The 26292-nt window shown below is 56.4% G+C and overlaps 1 protein-coding gene across 2 annotated transcripts in view; it reads right to left on the bottom strand.

Annotated features, from left to right (window-relative positions):
• Positions 1-13585: 13585 nt before the first annotated feature.
• LOC111142581 (cap binding complex dependent translation initiation factor) overlaps positions 13586-26292 on the bottom strand; it is a 210050-nt gene continuing 197343 nt past the window's right edge. For both annotated transcript variants that reach the window (XM_022495869.1, XM_022495870.1), the window contains exons 10-11: positions 19322-19375; positions 13586-17629 (exon numbers count right to left, since the gene is read on the bottom strand). In XM_022495869.1, coding sequence (XP_022351577.1) covers positions 17414-17629; positions 19322-19375 — 270 coding nt within the window. In that variant the 3' untranslated portion in view covers positions 13586-17413. The remainder of the gene's footprint in view (positions 17630-19321; positions 19376-26292) is intronic.

Genomic DNA, 26292 nt, shown 5'->3' with positions numbered 1-26292 from the left:
GTTTGTTTCCTGACAGCAGGCAGCATCCTGCCCAAGTGCGACGGTGTCCTTGGGAAGGGCATGAGTCGGGAGACTGCCGAGCCCCCTGCCCCTGCCTGACCCTGCACTCATCTCCCTCCCCCAACCTAGCCCAGCCACAGAAATGGAGTCAAGGTCTACACCCTCCTTGGTCCCTGTTCAGCCAAAGTCTCTTGATCAGAGTTTAGAGCAACTTAAGGAAGAGGAAATGTTTAAGAAAAGCCAAGAAAACCAAATAATCACTGATGTCCAGATAGGACCATCCTGGGGCAGCTAGTCTTTGAGAGTCTTTGATGTTCTTGGGGTTTCCTTTTCTCTGCTGTGGTGGGGTTCCCAGACAGTGGCATTGCTGGATGCATGGGTTGGGGAGGGTCTTGACATGGCCAAGTTATATCTACCGTGTGGCCAGATCGTGGGTGAAGATATTCTAAGACGGGGTGATATTTAAAATATTTGATATCCTTGGAGTGCCTGGGTGGCTCAGTCATTGAGCGTCTGCCTTCGGCTCACGTCATAATCCCAGGGTCCTGGGATCAGGCCCCGAATCTGGCTCCCAGCTTGTCAGGAAGGCTGCTTCTCCCTCTCCCACTCCCTGCTGCTTGTGTTCCCTCTCTCGCTGTCTCTCTCTGTCAAATAAATAAATAAAAAGAGAAAATATTTGATATTCATTGGCACTGAATGGTGAGGACTGAGCTGGAACAGAGCCCCTGAGTTAGTAGATGGGGGGCTGGGGGAGACAGTGGAATTGGAGGGGTGTAGGAAGAGGGGCGGGTGGCTATGGATCAATTGTTCCCGAAGTATCTCAGGAGTTTGATGGCACGTACCCACATAGTCAGCCAGATACACGGTTGGCTGCCTGGAGCCTGTGGGGCTTTTGGGGCACTCTGAAGGGCTCCTGATGAAAAGAAGGGGGAGCCCTGGGATGGGGGGCATTGGTGGCAGGGTCAGGACAGAAGAACAACACCAGTACCTAATATTCACACAGCCCTCACTGTGCCTGGAACAGCGCTAAGTGATTTAGGTGGATTAGCTCAGGTGAGATTTTTAAACAGCATTAGTGAGGCTGAGCTGACGTAAGATAAGAGATGCGTATTGAAGTGTACGCGCTGATAAATTCCGACACACATACATACCCTTGAAGCCATTGCAATTCATATAATGAATGAATGCCTTGTCCCAGGAGTTTCCTCAGAACCCTTCCTTTGGAATCTCTCCTCACCCGGCTCCCATCCCCAGGCAGCCACTGACTGAGGGGCTTTGTGTCACTCTAGGAAGTATTCATTTTCTAGAATTGTATATAAGAGTAGCTCATTTAATATTTGCAACACCCTCTGCAGGATTATTGTCATCATCTCTCTTTTAGAGATGAGAGAACAAAGGCACAGAGACGTTGGGTGACTTGCCTCAGGCACAGCTCTCAGGGAGCGAGAGGGTGGAGCCAGGTGGCGAGGGGCGGAGCCAGACAGAGAGGGAGGGGCGGAGTCAAGCTTCAAACGTGGGAGCCGGGTTCAGAGGCAAGCTTTCGGACCCCACCTCCTCTCCGGCGGACAGGGCTCTCTTCCTGAGGGCCTCACCCTGTCCTGGGAATGGGGGAAGCGCAGGTGGGGCCCCTACCTGGGAGGAGCAGACCGGAGGGTGAAGGGGACCTTCCACCACCTCTTGGAGCCTCAGTTTTCCCGTCTGTAAGATGGGAGTGCTCACCAAGGGTTGAATGGACAAGGCATAGATCATACAATGGGATAGTCAGCTGTAGAAAGGAACTGAGTCCTCATGAGGTATGCTTTAATGCGGATGAACCTTGAAAGCTACACCGAGTGAATGAAGCTAGATGCAAAAGATCACATAGTGTGTGATCCCATTTATATGAAATAGCCAGAAGAGGTAAATCCAGAGACAGAAAGCTGATTACTGTTGCCAAGGGTTTGGGGAGGAGGGATTGGGAAGAAAGTGTTTAATAGGTACAGGGCTTCCTTTGGGGACGGTGAGCAGGATTTGAAGTTAGACAGAGGTGGTGGCTGTGCGACCCTGAAGGTACTAAGTGCCACTGAATTGTTCACTTTAAAATGATTTGCTGGGACAGCTGAAGGCTCCGTCTGCCTTCAGCTCAGGTCATGATCCCGGGGTCCTGGGATCGAGTCCTGCATGGGGCTCCCTCCTTAGAGGGGAGTCTGCTTCTCCCTCTCCCTCTGCTGCTCTCTCTCTGTCAAATAAATAAATAAATAAATAAATAAATAAAATCTTTAAGAAAAAAAAAGATTTGTTGTATGTTAAGCGAAGTGGAGATGATGGGCTCCACCCCACAGGTGGTTGTAAGGGCCCCATTTCGTGAAATGGAGTAAAAGGTAGACTATGAAGGGCCCCACCACTGTGCTGGACACACGGAGTGGCCAGGAGAGGTTAGCTGTCCATGCAGCTGGTTCCAGCACTAAGGACGAGAGGGAGAGTTGAACTCAGGTGGCGGGTGCTCCAGACAGGTGGGCGAGGAAGGGCTGAGTCCTCTCGGGACCTGCCGTCCACTTTCTCCAAGGCTGGAGGGATGTAGGGAGGGTTTGGGAGAGGGCCTGGGGTACCCGAGGACCAGGGGTCTGGTAAGGGGAGGGTGGGGTGCACCACCCAGGCTGGGTCAAGCTGTGGGCAAAGGCCAGTAACCTGAACCCCGGTCCATCAGGGTCTGAGCAAGAGCTTAACAAGGGCCTCAGAAACCTTTCCTGCCACAAGAAGCGGGTTTACTGCTTGAGCAGGCTTCTCCACTGTGTCCTTGGAGGCCCCTTTCGTCTGGAGAAGCTTTCTGTTCCATCATGGAGAAAAGCATTGGGGCCAACTCTCCCCCAGCAGGCTGGGCCCGTGCAGCTGAGCCCAAGCAGGGGGAGGAAGTGGGTGGCCTCGAGGGTCGCTCTGGGATCCTTCTGCCTGGGCTGAGGGAACTTGACCCCTGGACTAAGAGACATTGGTTATCTGGAGCCCCAGAACCATTGGTTCATGGCGGGGCACAGGGCATCCCTTCTTTTTGGACATCAGGACACCAGCTGAAAACCCGAAGTACTTTCCAAGCACCCTTTCAGAGCAGAGTTTGGATGGAGCACCGGAAGGGGCAAAGCACTTGGTGTCTTTGGGGCGACCTGAGAGGCGGCTTTCGCACCTGGGAGGAGCAGGGCCTGGGGCTGGGGTCATGCGGCGGCTGCAGGCTCGGGCCAGGACCAGCCCCTCAGCGATGGTTACCAATAGTAAACAGCAAACACCGAAGCAGTAAATACTGACAAGAGGGCAGGAATAACTATGGCTTTATGCTCAGCTAGCCTGCTGCAGCAGGGCTGGGGACTGACTGGTAAATAACAATCGAAGACTGTAAGTCACACTCAGAGACTGATCGATGCAATGAGAAGCTTGACCCAGCTCCCTGTCCTGGGAGGTGCTGGGGGGCTCATCCTGGGTGAGAGAGTTGGGACTCCCGAGGCTGTTCTGGGGCTGGAGCAGGGGAGACCGTCAGCGGGGAGCCTGGGGTTTGGGTTCTAGCCCTATGACTGCCGATGGCTTGCTGTGCCACCTGGGGCTGCCTGCCACCCCTCTCTGGGCTCCTTTTCCTTCAGCTGTAAGACCGCAGGCTCCAGTATTCTACTCCCAAGTCTCCTCGGCCTCACCCATTTTCTCAAGACTCCTGGGCTTCCTGGACCCTCTTAGGAAGGGGGTCAGTCCCTGCCAGCCTCCTAGGAGGGCCCAGGCATTAGGAAGGAGTGGGGTGAAGAAGGGTCCTGCCAAGGCCCCTGCCCAGCCAGTGACAGGAAGGCAGTGGATCACGGCACAGGGAGCGATTTTACTGGAAAGATGAAAGGAAATTGCATCTTTAATAATTCACCGGCCGGTTTGGAGGGAGGCAGGTTGGCGGGGCCGCGGAGCCGCCAGGCGATCCCAGCATCTGTTCCTGGAAGTCTGCTGGCTCCAGAGCCTGCCCGAGAGACCCGGGGCCCTCCATCTCCTCGCGGCCGAGGGACAGCGGGAGCCGACGGAGTCTAGACCGGGGTGAGAGGTTAAAACACAGCCATCCCAGGAACCCGCTAAATTGACATCCCCAGCAGAAAGGGAGCCGATATAATCAATAAGGCAGCAGCCCGGGAAAACCGCCAAGCCCGGCGGCCCGTGCTGTCGCGGTGGGCAGGGAGGGCTGGGGCTCCAGCGAGCAGACCAGGGGGCCTCTGCTTGCGTCCGCCCTGGCTGGGAAGGGGTCCAACAGGCAGGGGCCACGAGGCCGGGCCGGCTGTCCAGCTGGCCGGTGGGGAGCCCGGGACACGCTGCCGGTGTCGTCAACCAGTCATCACTTGGCCTTCTCTCCCGGTGCCTCTCCAGGGGCAATGCCTTCTTCGGACTCACCCCAGAGTGCCAGGACCCACCTTCTGATTCCCCTTCCTGGGACCACCCTGGGCCGCCTGGGAGCCTTAGTGTCAGGCAAGGAAAGTGCACTAAAGCTGGAGACTGGCCCAGGACACAGGTGGAGGGCGCTAAAGACAAAAGCAGCTAAAGAATTGTTGATTTGTGGGTCCAGCTCCACCGGCAAGCCCTTCTCAGGGCTGCGGTCTCTCCCCGGGGCAGCAAGACCCGCTGCATCTATGGGGTGTCATTATTTCTAGACCTTTCCCCCAAGGCCTGTAGAACCTTAGCTCACTGATCTGAAATTTAGAAGCTCTCCTGGGTGGCTCAGCCTAGGTGCAGACTAGACTGGGAAGGGAGGCATCACAAGGGAGATTAAATCATGGGGCCGAGGGCTTCTGGAGGCTTGTGGGGGGGGGGGACGTTCAGACAAAGCAACCGTTACTCTAGCTCTCTCTCTCTCCTCCTTCCCTCTCCAGCTAATTAGCAAAGATAACTCTAGAACCACAAAGGGGATACTTGAAACACAGATAAACGCATGCTTCTTTTATGGATGGGGAAACTGAGGCCCAAGGAAGCAATGCCTCCACAGGCACCTAGCTGGTGGGTGTGAAACCAGGACTATCACTGGGAGCAGCGGCTCCTTCCACAAACTCAGGGCTGCTGCTTCCCCTTCTCCTCATTTCTTAGGATGGGAGGTCTGGTGTGGCCTTGGGGTGAGGTGCCCAAGCCAGTGGTCATGAGATTCCTCTTGACTCACTGTCTGATCTTGGCCCACCCCAGCCTCAGGCTCTGCTTTCCTCCCTGGAAAACTGGTGTAAGACCCAGCCCAGCAGCCTCCCAGGCCAGGAGGAGGATCACAGGAACTGACACAACTTGAATCCGAAATCAGCAAAACCTTCCTTGTCTGGTGGGTCCACCACTTTTGAAAGTCATCATGGGACAGAAAGCTGGCAAAAATGGTTTCTGAGAGGGTGAAAAGTCTGTTTACGAAGGAAGGCTCATAGCCTTTGCTTTATAAAAATGCCCTTTGGGCCCCCCTCGGGGCCCGTTTGCTCTTGCTTGACGTGTGGTTCTGACGAGTCCGGTGGTCTAGGTTCTCAGGCCACGACAGGTATATGGATAGGAGCAAGAAGAGCTGCTTGATGAGAGAGGAGGCAGGAAAATTGTAAAATGCAGATGCACTCATTAAAAACGCAAAGCAGACGGGATGTACCTTGATCTTCCCCGAGGGTAATTCGGTGTTACAGTCCAGTCTGCTCATTAGTGTTGTTGAAATGACCCTGAGTCATCAAGAAAGTGTGAAGCGCATAGCGCCCCTGTTTGAGAACTCGGGGGCGTGTATGATCCCCTCTCCGACCTTCTCTGCCCAAAAAATTGTCAAGGAAAGTTTTCTATGAAAAGAGGTAAGTTACCTTAACGACACCTCCATTCTGGACCCGGCCAGGCGCCCCAGATGGGGAGGGCTGACCCCGTGTGGAAAGCAGAACCTAGGAAACCTGGGCCAGGCCTCCTTTTCCCCAGCAAGTTGTCTCCCCCACCCCGCGTGAGGAGCTGGTAATCCGTGTCTCTCCCCTTGAATCCCCGTTCTGCAGGCGGAAGGAAGGAAGGAGCCTCCGATGACTCCTGTTTGCTCCTGCTGTTGAAGCCCGTGTCCACTCACTGGTGACTCTGCCAGGCCACTCCTCCCACGCATTAGCCCCGGGTCTTCCCAGACCCGGCCTCTAATTCTCCGGCGCTTCCGAGACTCGCTGCCCTCCCCGACTCCCTGCCCTCCGAGGTCCTCCCCCAGCACTGTTGCCCTGCTCTCATGTGCTTGCACACCGTGAGCCCACCCCGAGGCTGAACTCATGGGCCAGGTTAGGCCCCGGCCCCCCCGCTGCCCAGGGATTAATGACCCTGTCACTGGAGGGTGCAGCTCTGTGTGCTCTGTGGGAGTCACAGTCCCTTCTTTCCTTGCCGGTTTCCTCCACCAGCCAGCCTCCACCCCGGGGTCGATCATGGTGTCCTCATCCCCAGCACAGACCTGGTGGACGGCGAGGGCACGGGAAAGGGCTGTCCTGTTGGCTTGAACCCTGACTGGTCCTAAGTGCGTGTCTAGATGCCTACACTGGGTGCGGGGAGGGAGTGGTACGGAGGGGACCTTTCCCGTGTCTTCTAGGGTAAGACGCCATTCTGTGTCTTGCACCCAGTCGGCATTCAGGGTCGGCTGATGGGACACTCGAGGGGGAATTAGGTCGGGGAGACACATCAGCTCACCTGTCAGGGCCTCCATGGGGGGTGGAAAGGCCAACACTTGAAGTTCCAGTTTCAAAGCACTCCAGTTTCACTCAAGCCCCACCCCAGCCCCTGTCTGGGCAGGTCCCAGTGGGAGAGCAGACATGTGCTAGTTCACCTCCCTTCCCATCCAGGAGAAAAGCCACACGCAGCCCGTGAGGCAGGACAACTTGGTGGTCCGGATGGAGGAGAAATGTTACCTGTGCGGGGCTCTGAGGACACGCACTGTAAACAACGGCATCTCCATTTCAGTAGAGGAAACCGAGGCTCAGACACACTGAACGACCCGCCAGCCTCACTACACGTTTCCTGGCAGACGTTACTGAGAGACACTGTGTGTCTCAGCAGACATCTCTGATTTGATGGCTGTGTGTGAGACAGTGAGCTTTGGGGTTTGGAGTCAGGCCAGGGCTTGGAGGCAGAGGGGACCCTCTTAGAATGCTGACGTTCCTCCTCCTCGTGGCCCCAGCAGGGGCCAGCTGACCTCTCCCAGTCTCTGTGACACAGAGGGAGGGCCTCCCGGGCTGTGGTGAGATGCTGAGAAGTGCTCAGTCCAATGCCTGTGAGTGGCCACCACCCTGCTGACCTTGCCCGGCAGGGCCTCAGTGTTCTCATCTGCACGATGGGAGGGTGGGCGCTCAATTCCCCTCCACACCCTGACAGCTTGGAGTAGTTGGAGGGTGGGGGGTGGGGGGTGAGGAAGTCTGAAGTAGTTTGCAGGGATCAAGGGAAGGAAGGCTTCTCAGGAGGCCGGGTTCCCTTCACAGCACCTCCGACTGGGAGGGCTGTTAGGTGTTTCCCAGCGGGAGCTCTGTGGCACAAAGGAGGGGTGCTTCCCGCACTGTTGGGAGGGTGGGCCACAGCTCCTGGGGGAGCCTTCCTGAGGGGGCTGGTGCATGGTGTGTGGACCCTCGGCCATTCCCCGCCACACCACCTGCTGGACCCCATCCTGTCCTTGGGTCGGAGGGTCTGCCATCCATTCTCAGTGTCCAGCCCCCCAGTCCTTTTCCCCCAAGACTTTGATCAGAGCTATGAGGACAGATGCATCCCCCCAGCACCTTCTCAGGCACCCGTGGGGCTCCTGCCACCTGTCCTTGCTCACTGAGCACCAGCTCCCCTCTCCCTCCTGGCCTCCTGACCACCCTGGGCCAGGGGCCTAATGGAATGGAGTTCCCAAAGGGGAATCTCATATTCCCGGAGCAGCTTCACCGGGGAAGGGGAGCCAGCTGTCTGTCCCCTGCAGACCCCGTTCTGGTCTTAGCACAGCTCTTCTGGGGGGCGTCTTCTCCCCAGCAAGTGTCAGCTCGGGACTCCTGCTGCCTTTGGGCCTCTGGAGCCACAGATGCTCTCCAGGACCCCGTGAGCCCAGCTCAGCGGCAAGGGGAGGGTCGGCCACCTGGACGCCGCAGCCTCCCTGTCGCTGGGGCCCAGTCCTAACATCCCCGCGAGAGAGGAGACTCAGGTCCCGCGGCTCCTCTCTGAGACCTCAGGCCACACAGTCTGAGGGGGTGATGGGCCTGCAGGGAGGAGGCCGACGGGGTCCGACTGACGGGGACTGGCGTATTCTGGCCCGGCAGCCCCAGTCTTCCCTTGCTGGCCCCATGCGGCCCCTTCCTTGGAGAATCAGGCCTCTCCCAGGGCAGTCCCTCCTGCAGCCACGGCCACAAGCCCTCCGGGGTCTCCGCCTGAGCCACGGTCTTCTGAGACCAGGCCCCTCCGCCCACTGTGGGACATTTTCCTTCCCAGAGTCCTCTGCTCAGCCTGTCCCCACCACTTCCCTCACTGAGTAGCCAACATGCCGAGGAAGGAAGGCCTTGCCTGAGCACAGGGCCAGCGTGTGGCCTGCCCATCTGGCGACCATCAGCTTGTTCATGCCCCGTCCCCACGGGGCAGGATGAAAACCACTGTCACCTCCTCTGGGAGACACCCCGCTTCTAGTTCTGGGACCTGGGACCCTCCCATCTCTGCTTCTCACCCCTCATTGCTCAGAGGCCAGCCAGCCGGGGGGCTGAGAAACCGCAGCACAAATGTACAGGTATCATTACACTACCGTGCACACACCCTACACGTGTGCACACACCCACACACTGCCCCACACGCTCGCACACTCCCACACATGCGTGCTGCACACACCCCCCACACACGCACCCCACCCCAAACATACACCCAGGCCCCTGGAAATCTCTCACACAGCGCACAGGGTGTGTCCCACACCAGGGCCCGGCTGAACACATCTGTGGCGGCTGACGGGTCCAGGATAGGACCAGCAGCCCTGAGGGAGGAAGGGCATCTCCTTCTCATTTACACAAAGGCCCTGGCTTACTCGCCATGGCTCTGGCCCCAACCACAGAAAAATCCACCCCCCCGGGGGCCTCTTGGGACTGTCAGAGCTCAGGACCCCAAGGCCACCTCCAGCCCTCCCCACTGGAAGTCCCTGTCCCATGTGGGGCCCCCCACTTTGTACTGGTCTGGGTAGCTTAGCTCTTCCCTCCCAAGCCCCTCTGTCACTTACTGCCTGGACCTCACTGCCACAGTTCACCCACTGTCCCCCACATGCTTGTTTGGCACCTGCTTGGGCCAGGCCTGGGGCTTGGGGCTGGAGATGCAAAGGGGATGAGGTCAAGCTCATGATCTGTGGGCACTGGCCACCTACATGCCCATGGTCACACACAGTGAGCAGGGCCATGGTAGGAGCATCCCTGGGAGCTGCTGGAGCACGGTGGAGGAGTTTCAGTCAGGGAGAACTTCCTGGAGGAGGTAACAGTAAGGGAAGGTGCACACTATACCTTCAACCACTGTCCATGTTCGAGACTGGGCTTGACTCCCCTGCCCGTCAACCAAGATCATCCAAACTTCAACCCATCCGTAGACCCATAAAGAAGAGCAGTGAACATCTGGGTTGGAAGTCGCCGAGATTTCAAGCTTTGTAGTTACATAGTTCATAGTTAGGTACACAGAATCGCATGGTCATAGTTAATGGACAGAGACCCCGAGCACCCTCTCCTCTCCTCCTGACATGGTTCAGGAATTACTGTCCCTTCCTCAGCCCTGGCAATTCTCCTTTTCCTCTTAGCCAAGCTCAAGGCAGAATCCACTTCTGGCCTAAAGGCACCAACGACGTGCCAACCATGAACCCCTCTCCCTCCTATCCCTATTCCTTTGAGGGCTGTGTCCCTGTATGTCTTGCTGGATGACCACTGGGCCCAAGTGTCCTGGCCTAAGCCCCTACTTGTCCCTGGGAGCCAGTGGTCAATTAGAACTAGGGGACACAGCAGAACAAGGGGCCTTGGGCACAAAGGTGACCATGGGTACTGGAGGCCAGGAGCCAGGATCCTGGTCCCCACACGCCCACCAGGAGGTTTTCTGGACGAGGAAGGCAGCAGTGCAGGGCCCCTCCTACCTTTAAAATGGAGGCAAGGGACGCCTGGGTGGCTCAGTCAGTTAAGTTTCTGCCTTCAGCTCAGGTGGTGATCCAAGGGTCTGGGACTGAGTCCCAGGTCAGGCTCCTTGCTCAGTGGGGAACCTGCTCCTCCCTCTGTCTGCTGCTCTTTCTGCTTGTGCTCTCTCTCTGACAAATAAATAAAATCTTTAAAAACAAACAAACAAAAAGAAATAAAATGGAGTCCAAAGTGTCTGTCACTTGGAAGAGCTATTGTGAGGATCAAACCAGAACATGTATTTGAAAACAGAACGTGCCATTCGACTATCATGGTTCCTAAACCTCAGTTTTTCCAGATGTAAAATGGGTAGAATAATGTCATTTAGTCCCTTCCCAGGACTCTGGTGAGCCCATCACAAGGTCATGTGTGTAGAAGTTCTGCGTACAGGAACTAGGGCTGGGTGCTGCCTTGAGCTCTCTGGGCCAGTCTCCTGGGCCAGGCAGACACTGTTGCTCGCCGTGCGCTCCCGGCCTTCTGCCCAGCAGCCGGTCTGGGGCAGAAGCCCTACTGCATCCACTTCCAGAGGGGGCCAGCTGCTTCCTCAGCAGATGGCAGCATGCGAGCCCTGCTGACCAACTCCGTGCACACCTGTTCGCCCTGCTCACCCAGGCAGGCACACGGAAGGTGCGATCTTCCCTCAGGGTCGATGGACCCGTTAGACCCGGTACCTTGGGCACACGACACTTTTAGGAGCCTGCAAAACACTTTTCGTGTCTTTTAAAATCAGAAGCAAGAAATTAATTTCTAGGTTGAAAAAAAATTTTTAATAAGTAACAGGAATCTATTTGTCTTCATGCCCACATTTTAAATTTTATTTGAAAAAGGACGGCCGACAAAGGCCGAGGTGCTCTGGGGCCCCACAAAAGTCCTAACACAGCCCTGAGTCTGTGGTATCTATTCTGCTCTGCACTCAAGCTACTTACTGGAGCCCTTCCCCTGACTGTGAACCCGCCGGCCAGCCTCACTCCACTTAGGACGGCAAATCCCGATACAGGCCTCCTTTGCTTGAAAGTAGAGTGTTCCTATGTTCCTATGAGGACTTTGCAGAAGCTACAAAGTGAAGAAGCAATTGCCATTAACCCAGGGAAGGTGCCCGGCTGCTCGGCTCTCCCTGCTCAGGGCACCTCTGCCTCTCTCCAGGCTCTGCCAGCAAACGCTGAATGCCATTTTCACCTCTTGCTTTGTTTTATCATAAAAGCGAAAATCCTCTTCGGATTGCTTTAGGTTAGGGAAAACGGGCACTCATGTGGGTCTTTTGTAATGCGAAGTGGCTAATGCAAACTTCTGGGAAGCTGGTGACACCTATCCAGTGGATGGAGGTGAGGACTGCAGCTGTTTCTAAACAGGAAGAATGGCTGTAAGCTCTTTGTGCTTACCTTTGAGCTACCGTCTTGGAGTGAGCACGGAGGGATGGAGGAACGGAGACCTTAAACACCTTTTCTTTCACTCCCCACAGAGGGCATGGCACCTGTGTCCCCACCAGTAAGAAGAGGGGCTCCCTGAGGGCAGGATTCTGAAAACTCTGGTGTATATGGGTGTCCTCCTTCCGAGTATAGTTTGAGAAGTTCCCAGGCAATTCAGATATTGATTCCCCGGCTTGGAAGCCTCCCGAGGAGCATCTCCCTCGCCTCCCGCCCACATTGAGAACCACTGGTGTGTTGGAGATCCAAGGGGACAGTTTGCATATATTACAACGAATCCTTTTACATAATGGCACCAAACTTTGCCACACGGCTTTTTCTCCCCACCCCACCCAAATCCCTTGATTTCGTCACGTGCCTCCTTTCTGCCAGAAAAGACGCAGAGGGAAGACTGTGCCTGCTGTCCCCGGGGTCCCAGTGGGCAGCCCGCTGATCCTTCTGTCTGGCTGGTGTGGCTGGCGGCTCCAGGGGCCATGCTCAGCGGGGTCAGTGGGGAGAGGCTGCCGAGGGCTCACTCGCCTTCTGGGCTCGGGTAGGGGCCACCTGGCTCTCACATTGCTCCCGGCTCTCCTGCTGACCAGCCCTTGGCTTTGGGTCAGTGATGAGCCCTCTCTAAGCCTTAGCTTTCTCATCTGTAAAATGGGGATCAAAAATACCCACTTACTTTCTCCAGCCACCTGAGATGTTGTATGGAGGGCTCCGAAGGCCCTGGGAGTAGCGGGGACGACAGACTGTTAGTATTAAGGCACAGCACCGTCTTCCCTCTCAATTTCTTCTTTTCCTTCTCTTTACCTTGGCTCATAAAAGGCTCTTCCCAGTCCTGGGTGCATATGCACACAACATCCTACCTTATGCATCCCAAATTGTCTTCTCCTCCCTCCTACAGACCCCGGGACATATGGAACGTATCCTCAGGAGGACGGATAACACCCATCAGCAGAGACAGTGGTGAAATGCAGGATCGAAACGTTTATCATTTGGACGATGTGTTTCATAGTTTTCAGTAACTTAGAAGCTTCTGGAACCAGGACTACATCACCCAGAAAAAGCTCTTCTCCCTCTCTGTGAACAATTGTTTGGTAGGATTTCCCCACCTTCTCTCCCACCTTCAAACGCCTTTCACGCTGATCTCCACGTTCTTGTTCTACACCTTTGCATGTTTGTAAATTGCATTTTTGTAGAAACTTTGGTTTGACAAATGCCGCGATTGTTTAATTAAAACGTTATCTCCCTCAACCAATCTGTGCACTTCTGGCTGTCCCTGCACAGTTTCATGTGACTCAGTCACAGGCAGTGACCAACCTCAGCTCACCCTCGCCAGGCTCCTTGGCTGGGCTGGCTGCCGTCTCGACCAGGCCAGGGACGCAGGAAGTGGGGGTGGACGCTCTTGTTGCTGCCCCGAAATGTTAAAAGACTGGCAGGTTCTAATCAGAGAGAACCCCTGAGGGGGATCTGTTACCAGGAGGCAGTGTCCCCAGTGTCTTGCTATGGGAGGGATTGTGCAAAACAAGGGACATGTCATCACAGGAAAATAAATCACTGGGCCCCTTTGGGCCTCTTTGATGAAAGACTGGTTTGACCCACTGGGATTGCACAGCCACTTGCTGCTGACTTTTAGAAGCTTCTGGGTCCAAGTCTCCATCTTTCTAAAATAAGTCTTTGCCAAATGCTCCAGTGAGATTTCTAAGGAAGGGGTAGGTTTGGGGGGTGGGGTGGTTAAAAGTGCGGCAAGCCACATCTTTAGAGCAAAAGCTATTTTCTGCAGGACTGGCCAGATCCCATGCCTTCGGATAGGCCAGAGTTCCCAGCTTGGAGAGGTGGGGGGCACAAGTGTCCTCCACCCATGTTCGCTGGACCACTCCTTCTTAGCCTTCCCCAGGCCCCAGACCATGCCCCCACTCTCCAAGATGGCCAGACTGTGGGAAATCTTCTCATTAGCTCCTTGCCTGGCCAGGGGCTCCTTGGAGGTCTCTGCCAGCACTGGCAGAGGCCAGAGGCGGTTCTGGGAAAGATTTCCTTTGCCGAACACACAGAGAACATGGATTCAGGGCATTTTTGGTTTTCGGTGTTTATTTTTTAAACCCACTTGTAGTTTGGGTTCAGCTGGAAAGCGGGACAGAGGAGGGAGGGAACGTGGTCGTGTGAGGAGCATTCTGCTGCGGCTTTGGCGGGAAGCCCCAGGCCCCTTCTCCAGGGAGGTAGGTCCCGTCGCCAGGCTCTCAGCTGGCTCAGGCGAGGTGGGCAGCCCTTGTACGCCAGTGTCCCAAGCACGGGAGTGTTGTCTTCCTCGCGATCTGCGTCCTCAAAGGCCCGGGCAGAGGTGCCCGCAGAGTGCCAGCAGCTGAGGCACAGGGCTCCATGGGCAGGCCCTGAGAGTCTGTCGCACGAGGAACGCTGGCCGGGTTCTGATGCCAGATAAGACACTGGAACGTGGCGTCTGGGGCGGCCCCCTGGGGCTGCTTCTCGAGGCGGCCTGGCTGGCGGGGTCCCCACCCCTGCAGCTGCCCAGGGCGCGATCAGTGGTACATTTCCCACACCCTCCCCCATCCCTCAGAGAAAATAAAATAAAATAAAAATTAGAATAAATACCAACTCGGCCAACATTTACATTTACACAGATGGACAGGGCGATCCCTAAACCTCGAAGGTTTACAGACTGATTGAGGAAGGACCCACAGACAAAACTGGGTTTGGGGTGCACATTCCCCACGGACGATGGCGGGGCTGCCCACCTTCTCCCGGGGGAGGTTAGGAGCCTTCTTGCGGCTGTGGTCCCAGCACTCAGGCAAAGCCACGAGGCTGAGGGGAGCAGGACTGTGGTGAGTAGGCTGGCCGCCTAAGAGGAAAGCAAGGACGATCTGGTCTGGACTGGCGGGGGGGGGGGGGGGGACAGACCGAGACAGGATCAACATCAGATGGCCAGACTTCGCCTCTTCACTGCGCCAAGAAAGCCGCAGGGCGAGTGGGGGGAACAACGCGAGCCCTAGAAATGCAATATCCAGTTTTGCCTCCCGTCAAATACATTCAGAGGTCAACTTGGATATGGCCTTCCTCACTCAGCAGACGGGGGGTCTGGCCTGGGGAGGGGCTCGGGCTCTGTGGGGCACCCACTACTGCTCCCCGGGTCCTGTCTGAGTAGTCTCTCTTGGGAGGCAGCCTCAGAGTCACAGATTTTGCGCTATACTGTTATTTCCTTAAAAAAAAAAAATTTTTTTTTTAAACGTTTTCCTTCCATGTCCCAAAGAGTAGCAGCAACCTGCATTTAGAAAAACAGCCTACGGTGTTATTTGGATTGGCCGGGAAGCGCTTTCAAGCAACGGGATAAACTAGGCAGACCGTATGTCTGGAGCCACCGTGACACGACACGTAATTAAAAATATATTTATATATGCATACATATTTATATCTTACTTCTTCATACTCTGGTCCTAACAGTCAAGGAGGGGTGGCCCTGAGGCAAGACCACCACAGAGGCCATTAGGAGGAAGGGGCATGAGGCTCACGGTGCCCACCATGCCACGGGTCCGGGCTTCGCAGGGGACATCGGCCCCTGCGTGCTCGCTTTCTGCTCCATGGAAGGGGCAGGAGACCCTGGTCCCCTGGGTCATTCCCTTACTCTGGGGCCCTGCTTTGTTCTCAGCAGATGTGCGAGCGTGCACACACACACACGCGCACACACACACACACACACGTGCGCACACACACACACGCACACACACACAATACATGCATGCCTTGCACTCACACACGGGGGGAGCCAGGCCCATTACAGCCCAGATGTGGCTCTCTGAGGGTTGCCTGGGAGCAGCTCCGTGCCTGGCCGAGGCTGCCTGCCTCCTCCTGAGCACGAGGTCCCTGGTGCCTTCTCTGAGCCCTGGAACCTCAGGCTAGCTCTTCCCTCAGGGCCTCTCGTGGGGCGGCTGGGCTGAAGGTGCCCGCTGAGGAGGAAAGGCAGTGAGGAGAAGCTTGAGGAGGAGAGGAGGCAAAGAAGGCTGGGGCAGAGGCTACAGACGAGTTCCAGGTAAACCTGCGTCCCCCACACATGTCCCCAACACACTCTGCCTTGGGACCAGCATAGACTCCCATCCCGGGGCTGGAAGATGGGTTGCAGCTCGGGGGTGGGGGCGAAGGAGTACTGGGGGACCTGCTCCGCATCCCTACCTCACCCTGCCCGCTCTCCCAGAAGCAAAGTCCACCAAGGAAAATCTCCAGCCCTCACCCCCTGACCAGCCTGAGTGGACCAGGAAACCAAGGCCCTCCAGGGACCCAGGTAGCCTAGAAGCTGCTGGGCTCTGGGGTGGTGTTTTACGGGGTCTTATCAAAGCCTGGGCTCCAGACCCCAGAGCTGGGGCTGGGCAGATGCCTGTGACGACCCCAAAGCCAGCCTCCGAGAGCCTGACCCACATCCTCCTCCAGTAGAGAAGGGGCTCTCCCTAGGACCTGGCCCTTCCAAGAAACCCCAGTCTTGTTCCCAGCCTGGAAAGATGTGTCCGGCGGTCCCACTTGCTCACCTCCCTGTTCTACTCGTGCCTCAGGGAAGGCCCTGTTCCCCACCGCCCAGCGGCTGCAGTGTCCAGAGCCCTCCTGGAGCATAGAGGCCTTGGCTGTAGGGGCCCTCGGCTTCTGGATCCTGCCTGGGATAAGGCTAGGCCAGCCACAACAGCCCATTTCGCTAAGCTCCAGTCCAAGTCTGGGGGAGCCGGGCAGTCCCCAACAGCCACTTTCCCTCCACTAAGCCCAGGACGAGACCTGTGTGCAGCATGGGCAACATAACTAGTGTTTTGGTTTTAATTTGCCCCCCTCCTTCTGTGCCCCATTCACCACAAGGCACCCCCCCACACCACCCCCAAGCCAGGACGGGGTTTAACGCACTCCTGGCGCCTGCGACAATGTCAGACCTTTGACAGAGCACGGCTAGAAGAAGAGAACAGAGGTCCTGGAAGCCAAGGGCTGCTGAGCGGAGCACAGGGTTCCAGCGGGACCCCCGCTGGGGCAGAAGTTTCCAATTACCCTAATTGGCTACTGGCAAGCTATCTGTGGCTAGAATCCTTCCAGAGGGGGCTGGGTTTGATCTTTCCACTGATCAGGGGGGTCCTCGTGGTGCTGACTGTGTGATCACATCTCGGACTCTTTTCATTGAGAGAGGAGACTTCAAAGCAGCTGACTTTGGAAAATAAAACAATAAAACACCAGAGTATGAGTAGACCCACACACTCCTGCTCCCCTCCCTGCGCCCCACCCCCTGGGCCTGAGGCTTGGGGGCTACCCGGAGGAGGACCTGGAAGTGGGGAGGGTGCAGCGCGAAGGTTAGAGGAGAAGCCTCCGACCCCCAGCCTGACCGTGCCGGACAAAGGCCGTCAATTACAGGCGGCCGGTGGGGACCGTGCCTGCCTTTGTCCTCCTGGACATCTGCTCTACGTCGCCTGCTGCCAGTTGGCGACGGCGGCTGACAGCAGGAACAATGCAAGCCCGTCTCCGACCCACTTTTTCAGCCTTCTGAGGTCCTTTCTGACCCAAGCGGTACCCTGGCGTGCGGCGCTGCCAGGCCCTCAGAGGAGTCACGGAGATGAAACCCCTCGCACAAAGCCCTGCGGGGGACGCAGCTGGCGGGAGGGGGCGGGGAGGAGTGGGAGTGGGGAGGGGCGACCGGGGCCACCATGAGAAAGAAACATGCTTCCCTTATTGGTGTGAGCTGCCGCATGCGTGGGGCTGGGGGGGCTCGGACGAGGGGCACTCCTCCTTCCCTGTCTGGCTCCAGCCTGGCCACCGGCTCTGCCTGCTTCCCTCCCCACTTCTTTCTCCCGCCAGGGCCACCCCTGTCCTCCCGCCTGTCCATCTGGCCCTGGGTACCAGGGCCCCAGCTGCCCGCGGGCCGCCCGCCAGGCCCCCTGGCTGTCAGGCTGTCAGTTTCTGGATGGTTCTGTTGTAGTACTGCGTGATGGGGGGCGTCAGAGGGTTCCAGCTGTTGGCATGGAGCTCGATGACCTCCAGAAGCAGCGACCGGGTCAGCATCGACTCTGAGGGGCAGAGCATCTTGTCGCGGGCGCTGGCCAGGAGCTCGGTCATCATCTCAGGCAGCTGCTCCTCCAGCAGCCGGCCTGTGCTCTGCAGCTGCAGGCGGGGGAGTGGGGGTTAGGATGGGACTCGGGCCCCTGGAATGGCCCCTGAGCCACCCTGGTTAGGAGGGCTGGGGGCAGGGACAGGAAAAAACTGGATTGTCTCTGGAAGGTGCAGGCCAGGCATCTGTGCCACAGGGTGGACAGGGATGTGGGAGGGTGGAAGGAGTCAACTGTGAAAGCCCACATTTACCCACCAATCTGCTGCAAGAATAAGAGGGATTAGGTTATTGCCCACTGCCCAGGGCCGAAAAGAGCCCTCACTGGGACCACGCCACTTTTGTCTTTACCCAAGAGCTCTCCTCCTACAGGAAGCCTTCCCTGACCCCTGCCCAGACCCTCAAGGGCTGACCTGCTCCCCTCAAAAGCCATCAGGCTGCACCGTGTTAATTTCCACTTGCAGGGATGTCTCTCTAGAAACGAGCTTAGTCATTACCACCTGCACGTCTCTGCACGGAACCTGAGAGCAGGGATGAGGTCTCCTATTTCTCTCCTGCCCCTAATCCCACCTCCCCACCCCAGCACTGACCTCTGCTCACACTTGTGACACGAAATATGAACGGGGGCAGAAGGCCAGCCAGAGGGCCCGCCCTCAAGAGAGGCCCCTGTGATGCTGAAAAGCCTCTGCAGGGAAGAAGGGGTCCCAGTGGTCTGGATCCCCCACCCTTGGGCAGCAGCCCCTGCGGGCGTCTCCGAGGTATCTCAGTCTCCATCTCTGCCCAGCCCCACCTCGCCCCACCCATTTTTCAAGGCTCTGCCTTCTTCAAAAAGTTCTCCTCGACCTTCCCGGACCACCTTGATCTCTCTCCTCTGACTCCTCAGGGATGCAGGCTCTGTACCTGTGTTTCTTCTCTACCCTGTGTTATCTATCCCCAGCTGGAGTGGAAGCTGAGGATAGGGACTAGGTTCTCTTTTTCCCCTATTGCCCTGTCACCAAGTCCCATGTACAGTACCCAGATGGAGCCCCACAAATGAACAGTGACCATCCCATAGACCTGAGGCTGTTGTCCAGACTCCTAGCCCCTCTGGCCGCTGAGAGCATTGGGAGTGGCCTTGGAGGCCGGGCAGAAGCCACCTGAGAGCTGTGCTCACACAGCCCTGACAGGCCCTGGGTGCCCAGGCTGGAAGCACCTGTCCTCACGGCACTCTGTTCTCAGTGACTGGGCTGGACTCCCAGAGCAAAGTTTGTCCCTGAGGAAGATCCCAGAGGAAGAGTTGTTCAATGCATAGTGGCCACACTTTGGGAGCAGGGGTGGTGACCCCTGCGGGGGTGCTTTGAAGCAGAGGGTGTCAATACGGGGCCTCAGGCCTCAAGCGTCTTCTTCAAGCCCCGCACCACAAAAGCCAATGGAGATATTTGGGGGTGGGGGTCACCTGGAATCCCTTAAGTCATTTATATGGTGGGCCTGGTGCAAGGAAGAGGTGGTCTTGGGGACAGAGGACAGGGCACAATGTCAGCCCTTGGTCCTTCTCTCTAGAGAGTCAGGCATCTCTTCCTCTAGCTAGTGGCGGGCTGGTTACCCCATCCACATTTACTCTGCTTTGGGGTTGATAATCCTGCATCCACATCGGCTTAGGAAACCATTCCCCACCAGCCCCCTCTACACACCCCTGCCTGGGACTGGCGGGTACCTCTTGTGACCCTCCACTGCCCACAACTGGAAGGTCTGAGGTTAGAGGTGCTTACCTCCATCGAGCAGCACAGGACGGCGTCTTCCTTCACATCCTGAGATTGCAAGAGCTGTGGAAGAGAGAGGCAGAGAACACTACTGAGGGGGCGGCCCCTTTCCAGCCCCGATGTGGCCTGGAACAGACACGTCGGAGGGGAGGATGGGGAGAGAGCCCACGAGGGTCAGAGGGCAGCAGGAACACAGCGATTTCTCTAGCAGGACTTGAGCAGCTGGAGGACCATGGTGGCGCCCAGGCCAAGCCAGGCCACAATGAGAGGCCACGGCAGAGCAAGGCTGCAGGCAGGTCTGAAGTGGCAAATATGCTGGGACCGATGTCCGTAACGAGTGGTCAGCAAAAATCTTCAGAGCCATACAATTCATGTAAAGACTTTTGGATGGGTGAAGGGGGCTCAGCCATGGTCTCGGGCGCTCCTGAGCCCTTGCTAGAGGAGGCCTTCCAGAAATCCCAGTGCTCTTCTGCAAAACCACGGCTGCGCTAACTTACCCATAGGCCAGAATTGCTTCCTGACCAAGGCCATGGCCAGGCTGCTCGGTTGCTAAGACTGGCCATACCCCCGTCCAGGCTCCCCTCTGCCTCATCTCATTCCCTCTCTCTCTCTCAACTGAGCTCTAATTCACACAACATCCAATTGGCCGTTTTTTGGCCAAGTGACCTTTGATGTATTCGAAATGTTCTGCAACTATTAGCATTACCTAACTCCGAGCCTCGCCCTCCCCCAAGCCCCTGATCTCTGTCTCTGTGTATTTGTCTCTTATGGATAGATAGTTCACATAAACGCATCATACAGTATGTGGTCCTTGGGGACTGACTTCTTTCATGAACAGAACTTTCTAGAAGATTGCCTGTGTGGTAGCAAGGACCAGTCCGATGTTCCTTTTTATGGCTGGATAATATTCCACTGTATGGAGAGACCACATTTTGTTGATACATTCATCAGCTGACAGACACACGGGCTGTTTCCCCTTTCTTGGCTCTCACAGATAATGCCGCTGTGATCATGCGCGTACAGGTTTTGGCGTGAGCTCCTGTCTTCAGGTCTCAGGGGATCCTCACCTCCGAGTGGAATTGCTGGGTCTCGCTGCACTTTCTGGGGACTAGACAAATTACAGTGGGGGTGCTATTTTGCATTTCCCCCCAGCAATGTCGGAGAGTTCTGATTTTTCCCTATCTTCACCAGTATTTGCTATTTTCTGGTTTTTCATAAAATTCCTTTTTCTTAATTCCCAGTAGGAACCTTCTCAAGGCACAGCTCACAGCTTCAGAGAAGCTCTAGTCTTGTTCTCCACAAACTCCGCCGACCCCATCTCCCTCTGGCCCCTTGGCTGACTGGAGATTCTTCTTGCAAACCCCTATGTACGCGCCCACCGCCATTCCCCGCCACACTGATCCTCACATCCACAGGAGGACCCTGCGTTTGGATTATCTGCCACGGATGACTTTTCCCTCTGAGGCAACTCCCCATACTCGCCCACCCTTCAAGGCCCACAGCTTTCCTTGAAGCCTCTGGATCTCTCCAGGCCCTGCTGCCCCTTCCTGCTTCTCACTCCCCAGCTTGTCCACCTGCTTGGCATTCCACATGAGGGAAAATACATTTTCCAGGGGGAACCGCCCGCTTCCTGACGGCTGGGACAGTGCTGTGTTCCTATTTGCCACCTTCAACACCTGGGCTAGCTCCTGGCAACAGGAGGGATTCACTTAATGTTCCTAGATACTAATCACACAGGTTTTTTGGTTGGTTGGTTGGTTGGTTAGTTTTAGAGGAAGGGTGGAGAGTGAGGAGAGCACAAGAGGAAGGCACTTTTAGGGTGAGTGTCCTCATTCCCTGAACAAGGACTGCAATCAGGGTTTTTGACCCGGGTGTGAGGGTGTGCCGTGCTGGGGACTATTCCTGCTGCTAGCTTGAAATCCGATTCTGTGTGTCTGCCGCACTCACCTCTTCCCTTCTGTCAGGTTGTGTATGTCCACCCAGCCCGTGGCCCCTCCCAGCAAGAGCCAGAGCGTTCACCTCCAGAGGGCTGAAGATTTAGGGGGAGCTTTGCCGCGTGCCCCGTGGGTGTGCGGGGCATGGAGTCCAGGGAAGATAGGTCAGTGCTGGCTATACTGGCTGGAGGTGCTCTCAGAGCCCAGGCTTCCTTCTCTTCCCTTCCCTTCCCTTCCCTTTTGCCTTCGCCTTCCTTCCTCTTGCCTCTCCCTGTATGTCAGAACTGGGCTGGCAGCAGACACGCAGAAATCATTTGGGGAAGAAGGAAAAGAGCTAGTCCTTGACTTGCTCCAAGGAGAAGCAGACAGAAAGCAGGGGACAATCCAGGGGAGGAAACGGTGCCACAAACACAAAGTGACAGGTGTTGAGGCCACTGGGGTGCTTGTTCTACTCACTGACACATTCCTGACTCCCCGGCTGGTGTAAGCCACCAGCCCCACTCTCCTCCTGGCTTACTTCTTGCTATCGCATCACTCGCCCCGACACATTGTCTACTTGTTCATCTGCTGTCTGTCTCCCCCGGCAGAAGGCAAGCTCCACCAGGACAGGGCCTCTGTTTTGTCCCACTTCGAGGAATGTGTCCTACCCACGGACCTGGACATGCACCACGACACGGATAGAAGGTTTTCACTGCATGGTCATTACAGTGAATGCAGCAAGGGGACTGATTAAAGAACGACAATACACAGGCTTATGAGCGCCCTGCTGCTCGGCTGTCCCTCCCCTGCCGCACCAGGCTCTGCTTCTGGAGTTTTCTTGCCTGCCGGAGCCGCAGAACCCCAAGGGGAGCCAGGAGAGGCTTCCACCAAGCCGGTGCCTGGTGGACCTCTCTGGGAGGCCGTGGGGAAAGGACTCCTTTATTTAGAGGACCCAGGAGGCCAGAGTGAAGACGGGAACCAGGTTCTGGAGAAAGCTGGGGCAGGTGATTCACCTTGCAGCAGGCCTACCTAAGGCATGTGGTCTGCACCCAACCCAGCCTACTCGGGGAGGGGCTGGTGCCCAGACTGGGAGGGGCCTGTGGCCATCTAGGATGTGGTCTGCGTGGGGAGTGGGCCTAGCCCTGTTTACTTTGCAGGGGGATAGAGACTGATCTATTGTAGGAAAACCCTTTAAGTTTGGCTAGAATTTCCTTCTGAATGTAACTTTGTTCCCTAATAACAGGTTTTCTGTAGCTCCCTAATAAGGGGAGAGGGGGAAATCCTTAACAATCCATAGAAATCACAAGAAAGGGGGGATCTGATGGAAAGGGAACTCTTAGAGATGGAGCACATACTGGCAGCAGGTGGGGGAGGAGAGGCAGAGCCGGCAGCTCGTGGGAAGAACGGGGTCCACTCAGGACGCCTCTACCATATCGGCTGACACAGAGTAGGTGCTCAAGGGGGCTTGTCGTGGTAAGTTGAAATGATTGAGGGACGCCTGGGTGGCTCAGTCGGTTAGGCCGCTGCCTTCGGCTAAAGTCATGATCCCGGGGTCCTGGGATCGAGTCCCGCATCGCGCTCCTTGTCCAGCGGGGAGCCTGCTTCTCTCTCTGCCTCTGCCTGCCACTCTGCCTACTTGTGCTCTCTCTATAACAAATAAATAAATAAAATCTTAAAAAAAAAAAAAAAGAAATGATTGAAATGACCCTGGGATCATGTTCTGTCCTAGATTAGCTCCTTTGGGGCTCTAGGGACAAGGGAGGTAAGCTTATGGGAATACTGGTAGGAGTTAGGACCTGACAAGTACTAGATATTCTGGAAGGTGACTGTTTCCCTCTCCAGGTGGCCCCCTGAGCTGCTGACAGCACTGCAAAGCCAGCCAAGCCCTCGGCCCTGGTGAGCAAGTGCCCCCTTCTTCCCATTCCCTCTAACCCCCCAGGCCTGGCCTGCCCTCTGCTCCCTGACGGAGCTGGGAACTACAGATTGCGGTCTCTTTCTGTTCCTTCTCTTTCTTCCCCACATCCTTATGACTGGACTACTTCCCCTTCCAATCCCTTCTTCTCTGTGTGTCCAAACTCCCCTGGAATTTGGGGTTCCATCCCTGGAGGCCCTGGCTCCTGGCTGGCAGGGCAGGGGACAGACACAGGGTGGGGTGCTCTGGAGGGCCAGGGTGGCTCGCCTGGGCATTCAGGCAGAGCTGTGGGCGGGCTCCCAAGCCCAGGCCTCTCCTCCAGCCTTATCTTGCACTGGGTTGTTTGGGAAAGTCCGTGCTAAGCCAACAATCACATCGTGTGATAGGCCCTCTAGCATGGCCTGCTGGGTTTTCTCAGGGAAGTGGGGGAGGACTGGAGTGGGTCATTACACTTTTCCTTCAGAGTTGCTGGATGCAGGGATGCGGAGGGAATCTGCAGGGAGGCCATAGACCCCTTCCTTCTCTCCCTGCAATAGCTGTCCTGGCCTCTTAGGACCAACGTGAAGAGCAGAGTCTCAGAGCCCTAGAGCGGAAGGGGCTTTGGAGAACGTCCCCCTCAGCCTCCCCGGAAGTCACACCCTGCTGCTATTTGTGCCATAATAAGAGGCTGACCTCTGCCCCCAGGATCCCTGACCAACTCCACAGGGGCTCCCTTCCAAGACCCCTTCCACTGCCCCTCCTAGGGGTTCCCACGCCCCCGGGTGATCATCGGCTCCCCAAGACTCTGTCCCTCCCTGTCGTTTGCAGGCAGTGTCCCAAGTGCGGGATCTTTCCACTCTTTTCCATCTTGGCCAGACTTACCTGTCCTGTGTTCTCTTTCTTCAGGACTCTGCTTTTTCCCAAGGGACAGCTCAGGTTTGGATAAACAAATCCCTGCTGGTAGGTGGAGGGGGGCAGCCAGCCCTCTTGTTTATATATGCTCCATTTGGAATCTTCTGGAGACAATGCTTTTATTTTTGCTTTTCTTTCTTTCTTTCTTTCTTTTTTTTTTAAATTTCAAGACAAGTCTCAAAAAGTAATGGGAACTCGAACGACTACTTGTCTACCCATTTCACAACCGGCAAGATGTGGAAGCAACTTGTCAGTGGAGAGAGGGAGGCATGAACTACTGTGGTCCAAGAACACCATGGAATGTTCTTCAGCCTTCCACCGGAAGCCCGAGCTGACACCTGCTACCACACGGATGAGCCCTGAGGACACTACTCTGGGTGAAATGAAGCAGTCACAAAAGAACAAATCCTATAAGATACCACTTTTTTTTTTTTTTTTTTTTTTGATTCCACGTCTATAGTCAGAATAGTCAAATTCATAGGGACCAAAAGTAGGATGGAGGTTGCCAGGGGCAGCCAGGACAGGGGACTGGGGAGTCAAGGTTTGATGGGGACAGAGTTTCTGTTTGGGATGACAAAATGTCCTGGAGATGGATGGTGGTGATGGTGATGCATTGTGAGTGTCCCGAATGTTGCCCAACTGGCTAGAATGTGGCTAAAACGATCAGTTGTGCGTTCTGTATACTTTTCTACCATAATGAACTTGTTAAAGTAAGTCGCGGCCGGGGGCGGGCCCTCGTGGGGTGGGCAGGTCCTGCTCTGCCTGGACAGGACTCTCTCTCCCCACTGCTGCTGTCGCTTGGGAAGACACTAGACATTAGACGCAGGGGGGTGGTGGGGGGGATGGGAGGGTGGTGGGGAGGGCAGGGTTGCCCCACCTTGGGGGGTTGCAGGCCCTGGAGTGGGTGGGAGGAGCAGCCCTCTCATCAAAGTCTCTGGCAGAGAGAGGGGTGTGGGCGGGCTGGGGCAGGCAAACCACCCGCGCCCTCCAACACCGAAATGTGTTTCTTGGATGAGAATCCAAGGCAATTGTGCGAGCCCACACAGTGTTTGTTCGGAAACTAATGCATTCCTGTCCTATTGTCTCTGCCGGAGACTTGTTGTGGGCACACCCATCATATCCTCCCTGGGGGAGAGGCCAAGGTGCTCGAAGTCAGGCTGGGGGAGGCCAGACAGCAACGAGGGAGACAGGCGGCCTGCTGGGAGCACCCTGGAGTCCCCAGGAGTGGGGGAAGTTCCCCAGTGCACGGGCAGGCTGCCTAAGGCGAGCCAGGATGTAAGTTGGCTGGTTGCTGGGGATGCCACCCCATGGGAAGGGAAAGGGGGTGCTGACTGGAGGACCCGTGGGGTGGCCTCCCTTTGTGGGAGGGGAGCGAGCACCATAGATGGTCAGCCATGGCTTGCCTTTCCCTCGAAGAGTGAGTGCCCGCTTGAGGCGGGCTGGCCCGCCCACCCCGACCCCCTCAGCTCACCGACAGCACACACAGGGTTTCCACCCTGTAGAACAAACCCACGAAGCCTTATGCAGCCATAGCAAAAGTCTAGCTCTGACCCTGTCTGTGGGGGGCCTCTCTGCTTTGCGGGGAGCAGAGGGGGTCTGGGAATGGCAATGGAAGAGTGCAGCAAGGTTTCAGAGAGCAAGCAATGTGCTTGATGTGCCCGTTTTTCTGAGAATAAGTTCACAGAGCTCCGATGGCTTGGCTGGGTCTGGGGAAGGGCCAGGGATGTGGCTGGATGAGTGGAGGACTTCATGGAAGGCCAGAGAGAGGAGCCAGGAGTGGGGGTGGGGAGGGGAGAGGTCTGCAGGGGCATGGGAGCCACAGTGCTGGCCACAGACGCTGCCAGTGGTGAGAGAGCAGATGGCCATAACACAGGCAGGGGGTCTGGACCGGTGACTGAGGCGGGGAGCTGCGCGTGACCACCTGCCTCTCAGGAGCAGCCTTGGGTTCGAGTCTCGGCCCCTCCCTCCTGCGCCTCTGCTGGGCCCGGACTGGCACGTACGGCTAGGTCTGGAGGACGGCACGGGAACTGATGCTCTCGATAGCGACCCTGACTCATCCCCGAGAGGGTCTATTATGTCTGGGTCTCTTCAGGAAGGCAGGAAGGGAGATAATCTATCCGAAAAAGGCTGTCATCAAAATTGAGCAACGGGCCCAGAGTCAGAAGGCCTGCTGCGCACTAAGAGTCCCCCCCGGGCATGTCACGTCATCTCTCTGCACCTCACTTTCCTCGCCTGAGAATGGGGCCAATACCTGCCTTGAATTG

The sequence above is a fragment of the Enhydra lutris genome, unplaced genomic scaffold (genome assembly GCF_002288905.1).
Source record: "Enhydra lutris kenyoni isolate GAN:26980312 unplaced genomic scaffold, ASM228890v2 scaffoldscaffold8, whole genome shotgun sequence".
In the NCBI taxonomy this organism is placed as follows: Eukaryota; Metazoa; Chordata; class Mammalia; order Carnivora; family Mustelidae; genus Enhydra; species Enhydra lutris.
The sequence above is the reverse complement of the archived record's forward strand: the minus strand, read 5'-3'. Positions and strand labels throughout refer to the sequence as shown.